Source organism: Chrysochloris asiatica, unplaced genomic scaffold (genome assembly GCF_000296735.1).
Source record: "Chrysochloris asiatica unplaced genomic scaffold, ChrAsi1.0 scaffold00051, whole genome shotgun sequence".
Taxonomy (NCBI): domain Eukaryota; kingdom Metazoa; phylum Chordata; class Mammalia; order Afrosoricida; family Chrysochloridae; genus Chrysochloris; species Chrysochloris asiatica.
In genome coordinates, this window is record NW_006408569.1 from 13192837 (window position 1) to 13203988 (window position 11152).

The window sequence follows — 11152 nt, forward strand, 5'->3', positions numbered from 1 at the left end:
GGACGGGCAGTTTGGGCCTCTGGGGGCCTGGGTGTCAGCGACCGGGCTGCAGGAGGGTTGGGCCTCAGGTGGGTGGTTTGGACCTTGGGTGGGCGGTTTGGGCCTCAGGGGGCCTAGGTATCAGCAGCTGGGCATCAGGCGGCTTGGGCCTCGGCAAGCGGGTTGGGCGGATTGGGCCTTGGAGGGCCTGTGCCTCAGGGACTGGGCTGTGGGTGGGTTGGGCCTCAGGGGCCCTGGGCCTAGGTGACTGGGCTACGTGGCGGGTTGGGCCTCAGGGGCCCTGGGCCTCGGCGACTCGGCTATGTGGCAGCTTGGGCCTCGGAGGCCCTGGACCTCGGCGGCAACTGAGCTGTGGGCCACCAGGGCCGTGCAGCGGGTAGGCAATTTGGATCTTGGTTGGGCCTGGGCCTTTGTGACCAGTCTGTGGGCAAGTTGGGTCTCAGGGCAGGCCTTGGCTTCAGTGGGTGTGTCTGGGCCTTGGGAGGGCCTTGGGCTCAGTGGGTGGGCCTGTGCCTTGAGCATTACCAAGCCTCAGTGGCTTGGCAGAGGGCTGGTCTAGGCCGAGGCAGTGGAGGGCAGGGGGGTGGGGGGGGGTAGTGGCTGAAGGGAGGTGGTGTATCTGATGACGTAAAAAATGCCTCTGTCTCTCTGTACCGTGGGTACCTCAAATTTCCTGATATCTGCGCCGATATCCCTATTTGTTCTGCTTTGTTAGTTTATGCTTCCTCTCCTCTGAAATGCAGCCTTCTACACGGGGTTACTCTAGCCCTGCACTCCAAGCTCTGCAGGGGCAGAAGCACTCGCCGGCGCAGGAGTGGGAGCCGCGTGCCGGCAGGCAAAAGCTCAAAATGCCTGTAATTCCTCAGCAATTTGATCTTTTAAAAAACGAGTTCAGAATGTTGAAATATAAGATCTTATGTTTGCTCAAAGGCTGTCTATCTGCTAGACAGAGGTTTCCTTTGTGCGATTCTGCCCCTTTTCCCCGGAGCCTGTTCTACCTGAGCTGCCTGGTCAGGGAAGCACCAGAAGTCTCCCCGCTTTGCTACTCTTTTTAAAAGTGCTCTTTGCTTCACATGGCTGAGTAGACAAAGACTATATTGAAGAATTTAAGTTTCTGCTAGATGTTAATCCAAAACTAGAGCACCCTCTGAGGAGACCCTATTTGGTTGTCTAATGCTGGCTCTGCATTATTATCAAGTAAATTTTAAGTTTTCTTCCAATAGGTGATTTTGTATATTCCTTTATGTGGTTCAAGTCAGCAAAACTCATGATTGTGCAGCCTGGTCAAAGCAGATTCTGTTTCTGGTAAAAAAATAATAATAATAATAATAAATGAAGTTCTAAGAAACCCCATTGTTTTTGTTAAGTGCCGTGGAGTAGGTTCCAACTCATAGTGACCCTGCATAGGGTTTCTGAGGCTTTAAATCTTTACGGGAGCAGAAAGCGTCATCTTTCTCCTGCGGAACCACTGGTAGTTTCGAACTGCTGACCTTGAGGTTCACAGCTTGATTCATAACCACTACGCTACCAGTGTTTCTTAAGAAACCCCGTATGTAGTCATAATTTGTAAAATAGCTTTTTTGTTTTTTTCCTATTTTGTAAATTTATGGGAAGAGTCTTAAAAAGTCATGCTAGTTTTTGGAATTGTATCTCCTTAATTCCAATGACTGCCTCTCTATTTGATCTCAACACTCCAATGCAAGGTCCTCCCTATGCAGGCCTTTCTATTCTGTTGTTGCTGTTGGTGTTAGGTGCCGTCATGCTGGTTCTAACATCTAGCCACCCTGTAAGACAAAGAGTCGAACTACACCATGGTGTTTAATAGCCGGTCATCTTCATGGGGGCAGCCACCAGGGCTTTTGTCCTGCAGTCTCAGAAGGTCAATTCTAGATCATTGTTAAAGTATACCTTCTCTACTCTTACCGTGAAAATGGCTAAATGCTGGAGAGTAAATTCACAAAACTGTGAGAATTCGTGACCTTAAACCTTTTATTAGGCCCTTGGTGCTACCCACCAACCTCTTTAGTTGTCCCCTACTGGAGTCTTGATGTGGCATTGTGGGTTAATGTGCTGAACTGCAAAGTCAGTTTCAACCACAATATTGGTGGTTCAAGCTCATCAGCTGCTCCTGGGAAACCCTATGCAGGGTCGCTATAGGTCAGAACCAACTTGACAGCACTTAACAACAACAACTGGAGCCAAGAAAGCAGCAGCACTGCTGGTAGTGGTTTGAGGAGATAAAGGAAATGAGTGAGGAAGTGGAGTGGGAGAGAATATAGCTATCATTGTCCACTTTCTCTACACAGAATTCTGTCTCTGTTGCTTGCTATAAAACCCTCCTCACATACTCTAACAGGCTTCCTCCCACCTCCTCTGCACCCCTCTACTCAAAGAAATACTCGTATCTTTTTTCCATTACTACCTTCATCAGTGCAACATCAGGCCATTTCTTACTGCTACAGCAGCTTTTAGATCCGTTGCTGAAGAAACTGAGGCCACTCGGAGAGGTGAAGCAGAGTTTCAGATTTTATTAAGCCGTCTGACTCAGAGGAGCTAACTTCTCCAGATTCTGAGTGCAGGTCTGTACAGGGTTTATATGGAGATAGAATTGGGGAGGGGCTAGGTTACAGACCTGTTTGAAGACAGGAGGGAAACCAGAAGATTGGTCCCCCTCAGTAACCTGATTAACATTCCAGCTTGTCTCCCAGGAGGAGAAGGCAGTGAATATTTTTACATTTTCCTGTTCACTACCATTACTGCTATGGGTCGGACCCGACTCGATGGCATTTAACAACAACAACAACAACAAACCATTACTGCATTAGGCAAATTCTGCTGCACAAGACCTCAAAAGAGTTGAAGAACAAGGATGTCAGCTTGAGACTAAGGTGCACCTGACCCAAGCCATGGTATTTTTAATAACCTCATATGCATGAGAAACCTGGACAGTGAATAAGGAAGATCGTAGAAAAATGATGCTTTTGAGTTGTGGTGTTGTAGGAGAATATTGAAAGTGCCATGGCTGCCAAAAGAACCAATAGAACCGTTTTGTAAGAAGCGCAGCCAGAGTGCTCCTTGGAGGCCAGGATGGCCAGGCTTTATCTCTCATACTTCAGACATATTGTCAGGAGGGAGCAGTCGCTGGAGAAGGACTGTTTATATCCATAAACAAACATGGTTATCATGTTTGGTAAGGTGGAGGGTCAGAGAAAAAGAGGTAGACCCCCAATGAGATGGATTGGCCAAGTGGCAGCATCAATGGACTCAAGCATGGCAACAGTAGCGAGATTGGCCCAGGATCGGGTAGTGTTTCATTCTGCTGTGCGTATGTCACTATGAGTCAGTACCGACTCGATGGCACCTAACAACAACAACAACCATTACTATAAACAGCAGCTGCTGCCATGCCTAATTCCTCCACTACCATTTCTTTTCCTCTTCTTTTGTACCAGTTCTAAGTTTAGACCCAGCAGGTGAAATAACTGCATATTTTCATCTTTTCAAATGTATATCGTTGCCTTTGAGTCCATTCTGACTCATGCTGTTGTTGTTAATTGCCTTTAAGTCAGTTCTGACCTATGTTGTTGTATGACTCATAGTGACCCTGCACAGGGCTTCCAGGGCTGTAAATCTTTATGGGAGCAGAATGCCTCCTATTTCTCCTGTGGTACCCTGAGGTTGGCAGCCTGACTCCTAACCACTACGCAACCAGAGCTCCTTTAGTGACCCTGTATAGAGTTTCCGTGGAGGAGCTTGAATCCCCAACCTAGCAGTTCACACTGACTTTGCAGTCCAGCTCATTAACCCACAGCACCATACCAGGACTCCTAGTGACACTGTATAAAGGTTTCCGAGAAGTGGCTGGTGGGTTTGAACCACTGACCTTATGTTTAGCAGTCCAGTGCTTACTTATCTTATAGCACCAGACCAGGACTCGATAACTTATAATAATGTTATCCCCCTTCCCCCAAATAGTTTTGCCCCAGATAACCAAGGCCCTCATTTTGAAAGAAAAAGCGATTGCTGCTATGACAGGATCATTAATGTTGTCCATGGCCTTGGCCTCCACCTCATCCCACGGTGACCATTCCAAGAATCTATCCAGATCTTTGTCTCCTTGTCTCCAATGAGATTGGAACCAAATCCTTACAGGAAATCAATGCTTTCAGTTCCTCTCTGACTATAATTGTAACTGAATTTCACTTTTGAAAAATTAGGAAATAGGAAAAAAAAAAAAAGGAAAATATTTCATCATTATCCAACCATCGGAGTTAACTACTGATAATATTTTTAGGTACTTAGTTCTATATCTGTAGTTAGGTACATAGGAAAATGAGGTGTGAAAAGGCTTATGCTACCAGACTACATTTGGGTTTTTAACAGGGGACAACAAAAAGTTCTTGGAAACTTGGAATTAAAAGATAACCAAAATTGCAGAGGAACTTTTTGAAGCCCTCTCAAATAATCTTGACTTCTTGTTATCATTAAGTGCCTTCAAATTGATTCTGACTCACAGCAACCATGTATAGGGTTTCTGAGGCTTGAAATCTTTCTCCCAAGGAGTGGCTAACGGGCTCCATTGACACACCCTGTAATCTTGACTACCTTGTCAACAATACTGAATATGTATGCAAATAACATGCAACTAAGCCCTCCCCCTTCAGGTAGTTTCCTAAATGCCTTATTGTTTCATAAATTGCTATAAAGAAACTAGCACAGTGGCTTGGCATAAAAAAAAAAACCAAAAAAACCCACAGACATGTGCATTGTTGTATGCCATCCAATTGGTTCCAACTCATAGTGACCTTGTATAGGGTTTCAGAGAACTGGTGTGTTAGAACTGCTGACCTAGTGGTTAGCAGTCCAGGGCCTATCCTACAAAGTCACACCAGGGCTCATTATTAGCATAAAAATACTGTTGTTGTTGTTAATTGCTGTGGAGTCGGTTCTGACCTATAGCGACCCTGTACAGGGTTTCCGAGGCTGTAAATCTTTACGGGAGCAGAAAGCCTCATCTTTCTCCTGCGGAGTGGCTGGTAGTTTCGAACTGCTGACCTTGCGGTTCACAGTGCAATTCGTAACCACTACGCTACCAGAGTACTAGTGGAAATAGTGGTGTCTTAGAGCAAAGAGACAGGAAAGAGACTCTTGCTTATGGGACTTAAGCAGGGACATAGATGGGAATCGCTACTTGATGCATGTGGGACATTGAACCCTAAGTACAAGAGTTCTGAATCTTGGCAGAGCCCCACTCCTACCCCCCACTGGCCCTAAAACAGCAAGGATGCCTACACTTAGGGGACCACATTGGCCTGGACAGTGAAAGTAGTAGGAACAATTACGACAGCTTCACATAAAGCCCCCAATTCTAGGGTAGCTCTCAGTAAGAGTGAATGAGTAATTAATGAGTTGAATCTCCTCCATTTTAGTGTTGTTGTTAGCTGTCCTGGAGTTGATTCTGACTCACTCTGACACTACATGTGCAGAGTAGAACTGCTCTGTAGGGGTTTCAAGGTTGTGACTTCTCAGAAGAAGATTGCCCGGCCTTTCTTCTGAGGTACCTGTGGATGGGTTCAAACTACTAAACCTTTCTAGTAGTCCAGCGCTTACCCACTTGCACTACCCAGGGTCCCTTTCCACCTCTGTAGGATAAATGTCGCAGATTAAAGTTGCCATCTTCCCTGGGGTACACACGACACAGAAGACACAGAAGGTAAATGTACACTTTTTATTACAAGTTAGGCCTTTGGAGAAAACCCCTGACCAAGATTGGTCTTGATGAGCTGAGTGGGATCTCATGGGGAAACAGAAAGCCTCCTTCTGTTCACATTGGAGGTTGATATCGCGCCCAGAACTGCAAAAATGGGTCTAGATGTTACTTCAGTTATGTTTGCTCCAAGGTCACATTACATGCAAGGCAAAGAAGTACCCCCGATCTAATTTATGTTTCAAATTAGGTTATCATCTGTCATCTAACCAGACACATCAAAAAGCGTTATACAGTGTGCACAAGATAATGTGTAAACATAGCTCTTAACAAATACTATTTCTATTAGTTGCCATCAAGTGGACTCTGATGACCCTATGTGTGCAGAGTAGAACTGCTCCATAGGATTTTCAAGGCTGTGGTCTTTCGGAAGCAAAGCGCCAGTCGTAATCTCCAGGCACCTCTGGGTTGATTCAAACTGCCAAGATTTAGGCTAGTAGTTGAGCGCTTAGTATTTATACCGTGGATTCCTAACAAATACTATAATACATAACTGATCAGTGAGTAAACAGAAAATTCCTCAAATCTGCTCCAGGAGCCCTGGTGTGGCGCTATGTGTTAATGCACCAGACTGCAAAGCCGTTTGAACTGCAAGCTCAGCAGTTCAAGCTCACCAGTTGCTCCTCGGAAACCCTACACTTAATAACAATAACAACATGGAGTTTAACAGTACACCTTCCCAACTCTTTAAAGTTAATCTCTAGTTCCAACTGAGAAATCTAATTCTAACAAAATCAGTTGATTCTCCCTGTACCCTCTAATGTGTGCCAAAACATTTCTTCCCTTTCTAGCCAGGTGGAGCCTATCTCTGCCGTAAGTCATTGTTCAGTTTGAAGTGTGATTTCTTTAAACTCTTGGGCTATCTTCTAATGGGACAGGTGTACCTTCTTCAACAAGTTCCCTGGATCTCAGAGACACAAAAACAGGACCTCCCTATAAAATTAAAACAAAAACAAAAACAAGAAATATGAATTGTCTATTAGTTTGCAAAGGAACAACAGCATTTTCAAAGACAAAAAAAATCTTTACATACAATATAGCTTGTAACTATAAAAACATGGGTTGTTTCCAGTCAAAGACAAGGCATTATCAGAAAAACATTGTTAAGAAAACTAAAAGGAATCCAAAAAATTGTAAAAAAGGCTACATGATCTCAACTTCTCCAGGGTGTCAATCCGTTTTTATCAGTCATCCAGAATCAACCACCTGGAACCTAAGATGCAATTAGAAGAAATCCTCTATTTAAAGAATAAGTGTGATAATTCAAAAGTAGTTCCTCTTTATAAAAATGAATTCAAATAAGAATATAAAAATTGTTGTATTTTTCTATTTATTTTATATATTTATCATTATGTAACCAGAATGATAAAATAGTGGTAAATTGGGATAATATGATAATAAATTCTGAATTTTTTCTAGATGATCATTTTGGTTACCAAATTTTCTGTTAAGCATATTACTTTTTTTTCTTTTCATCAGAAAGGAGACTCAGGAAATAGATTTTACTGTGGAGTGTATCTTCATTCTTACTCACCATGCTGAGATCAGTGAGGAGCTTGTCCTGGGTCAAGGTCTCTGCTGTCATCTGTTCTGTAGACTTCCTTGCATTTATAGCAGGCCATGCGCCATGAAAAATTCTTCCCTCCACATGACTGGCACTTCCAAATGGCTGTACTACTGCCACGGGCAGGCTTCTCCCATTGTTGGGATTCTGAGGCTTTTTTCCCATTTGGTGGCTTGGCCTTTTGCCCCTGAGGCTTCTGTTTCTTTGGGCTGCCTCTCACATCACAGCTATGGCTATCTCCTCTGGAGGCCACTTCCCCAGGCTTCTCTAGATTATCTTTCTGGCTGGGGATCGTGGGACCTCCCAGAGGGTCCATCCTCTGAGGCTTCTCTTCATCTTCCTCCTGACTGAGGCTCTGGCTTTCCTTGATGGAGGCAGTGGCCTGAGGCATCTTTGAAGCACCCTTCTGGCTGGGGATCTTGTTGTCTCCCAAGGGGCCAGTGCATTGAGGCTCCTTTGGATCTTCCTCCTGGCTGGGGCTCTTGCTGTCCCCCATGGGTGTCTTCCCCTGAGGCTGCTCTGAATTATCCTGCTTGTTGGGGATCTTGCTGTCCCCCAGAGAGTCCATCCCCTGAGGCTTCTCTGGATCTTCTTCCTCCTGGCTATGGCTCTTGGTGTCCCCCATGGGGGCATTCTCCTGGTTGAGGTTTTTGCCGTCTTCCACGGGGGTTGCCCCTTGACACTTCTCTGGAGTTTCCTCCCGGTTGTGACACTTGTTGTCCTCCAGGGAGGCTGTTCCCTGGGGGTTCCCCAAACCTTGCTCCTGGCTGTAACTGCTCTGGTCCCACAGCGGGGCCATCTTCTGGGATCCCACTGCACCCCACTGGGCCACTGAGTGCAACCCTGCAGGAGGCATCTGAAGTGGGACTGCTGCTGCTGCACCCACGGTTGCTAGTGGTACCGGTGTGGAATATGGGTATCCCACTGGGAATAGAGCGTGGTGCTGGAATGGGTGTGGCTGTGGCATTGGCATCTGCATTGGCATCGCCATCGGCATCGCCAAATGGGGTTGCATGTGCTGGGTCCAGCAAGCCGGTTGGGTCGGCACATACAGCAGAGATGCTGGGGCTGCCATCTGCGTGCCCATGGCCATCACTTCGCCCTGATTCTCCTCATTCCGGGGCCAAGCTGCAGCCCCCTGCTGCTCAGCATGATCCCCAGATGCGGCATCTTGGGGCAGAGGATCATCCTGGATTGAGCTTTGTGCCTGGATCAGCCGCTCGTGCAGTATGTCGCACTCCTTCAGGGTCTGTTTCAGGGCAGCCTGGGTGGAATGCAGTTGCTTATTCACCTCCTCATGCTCGTCACGCAGTTGCTGCAGCTCGGAAGACAGGGCCCAAGATGCGGTCTGGCGCTGCTCCATCTGCTCCTGAAGCCGCCCAATCCGGCGCATCTGCTGTTCGCGCTGCTGGGCGCCCAAACGCACGCTCAAGGCTAGTGCGCTCCAAGTGCTGGCCCTTTTCAGAGAACGAGGCATCTGCGGGTTGGTCAGGATGGCTTGAAGCCGATCCTCTACCTCGTTCCAGGGCCGCGATCTCAAGGCCAAGTAAAAGTCCGGCCCGCCGCCATTATTGTAAACCTCACTATTAATGAATCTGATCACATCATTGTGACGGAACCCGTTCCCTTGGTCACCAAGGTCTATCGCCATGGCTGCTTCGGCCTAGTCAGCCGACCCACGTCAAGGGACGTCGCAGTGGCAGCTATTATAGGCTATGGCCTCCAAACAGTCAGCCCTCAACTCCTCTATCAGTCTTAAGTCAGTCCTCACAGAGTTCAGGCCACCCCTCAACTAGTCTCCTTCAGTCCATTCCCTTGGTCCTGCTCACAAAGAATAAAGCCAAATCTCTCACCACGCCAAGGCCTCCAGCAAAATGGCGTGTCACGTCACAGAGCCGGGCTCTGCGATGTACCGCAATGCCTGCTGGGACCACCCTTCGTGGCAAAGCGAACCCTGCGTGGCGGGCTGGCTGTGCTCAACTCGGCCTGGAACCAACTCCCTTGCCAGAGCGCCCCCTCCTGGTGGGATGACTAGCTGGCTGCACTCAGCTCAGCCTGGTATGATTGTTGTTGTTAAGTGCCATCAAGTTGTTTCCGACCCATAGCAACCCTGTATAGAGATTTTAAGGAGAAGCTGATGAGATTGAACTGCCAACCTCGTGGTTCAAACCGACTTTTGTAGTCCAGCGCATTAATCCATAGCGCTACACCAGGACTCCTGGCCTGGTATTATCCATCATCATCCTCCATCAATCAAATGTGCCCTTCATGGGGGCTGACTGGGTGGCTTCCTTGGTTCTTACAGGGACCGACCTCCCTCAGTAGAGTGCCCCCTGCAGAGCTGGATGTCAGGTGACCCACCTCTGGCGACAGAGTGCCTCCTGCAAGACGAGACGCTGAGTGACTGTTCAGTCTGACTGGGACGGACCTCCATCACTGTGACGTTTCCGTTATGGCAGGTAGATTTTACTCTTCCTAGGATGAACTCTGCATTTCTTCCATTCACAGGGGTGAAGGGAGTGGGGGCTGGGGAAGTGGGGTCATGGAATGGTTGCGATGGTGGCTGGGGGTTTAGGGAGATCAATTACACATGCATTGAAAGGGAGAGTGCATCAGAGGAAATCAAAGATTTTTTGAGGTGGGAGAATGAGGTAGATTATACTGGGATTGCAGGGCTCCCAATTATAGCAAATGAACAGAGTATAAATTGGGTGGTTTACCAAAACCTAAGAGAGGAGAGGACGGGCAGGGCAGGGTTGAGAACTTGAGAAAGAAAGCTGCACCTGCATGTTTGCTATGGGGGAGATGATGAGGTTGCATGTTAGGGTAGCAATAGGAATCAGGCTGGGTTATGTACCTCCGCGCGAATGAAGTTTAAGTCAGGACACTGTTGGGCTTCCATAGCACAAACCATAAGGCAAGGCTGGTTAGGGACACCACTGCAATGGCTGAATGGATAAGGAGGAAGGGGAAACCAGACAGACCACGATGTTCTGGGACGATAGGGAACTCCCCAGGACGGGAGACCACAAAGAAGATACAGTATCTTAGACTCAAGTAATCTGGTGGATGATGAGACAGTATGTGTGAACTGTGTGGGAGAAATGAAGCACATTGAACATAAAGGGTCTCTGATATTTCTGGAAGAATTTGGAGGACATCACAAATCATGTGGAAGGGTTTTCTGATATGGAAAGAGACTGCTCTTTACTCATCTCCATCTGTTATACCTCTTAGCTGTCATACTATCCTCAAGCATGTTCAAGTTTCTTCCATGTCCTAAATGTTTTTGTCTACATTTCCTGTACTTTGATTTCAACCTATAAAACTTTACTGAAAATATGTTGATAAGGATACCACACAGTGATTGCTACCCCTCCACTAAAAATTAAAGTTTCCTCTATCTTGACATTTCTGTATAGTTAGACTCTGCTGATCACACCCTTTTTGAAATTCTACACTCCCTTTTCTTCAGTGACACCAAACTATTGATATTGCTCCCTCTTTGTTAATTTTTGCTGCCTGCTATGCTTCCACTCACTCATCCTTTAAACACTGCTGTCCCCCAAAGTCCTCAGACTGCTTACACCCCCACCCCCAGTGCTCTTTCAGTGTGATGCCATCTATTCTCTTGCTCTCATCTTCCATCTAAATGCTGAAGACTCCCCAAACTCTATATCCAGCCCTGCTCTCTCTCTCCACCTAACAAACTCACCTATTGTTGTTGTTAGGTACCATCAAGTTGGTACAGACTCACAGTGACCTTATGCACAGCAGAATGAAACAGTGCCCGATCCTGGGCCAACCTCACTACTGTTGCC

At 46.9% G+C, this 11152-nt stretch overlaps 1 protein-coding gene across 1 annotated transcript; it reads right to left on the reverse strand.

The window, feature by feature from the left end:
• Window positions 1-7311: 7311 nt before the first annotated feature.
• On the reverse strand, window positions 7312-8982 carry LOC102822696. The gene has a single exon (XM_006862875.1). The coding sequence runs from the start codon at window positions 8980-8982 to the stop codon at window positions 7312-7314; it is 1671 nt and encodes a 556-aa protein (XP_006862937.1).
• Between the last annotated feature and the right edge of the window lie 2170 nt (window positions 8983-11152).

Coding starts and splice junctions, on each gene's coding strand:
- LOC102822696 (XM_006862875.1), bottom strand. CDS start 8,982: ATGGCGATAGACCTTGGTGACCAAGGGAACGGGTTCCGTCACAATGAT.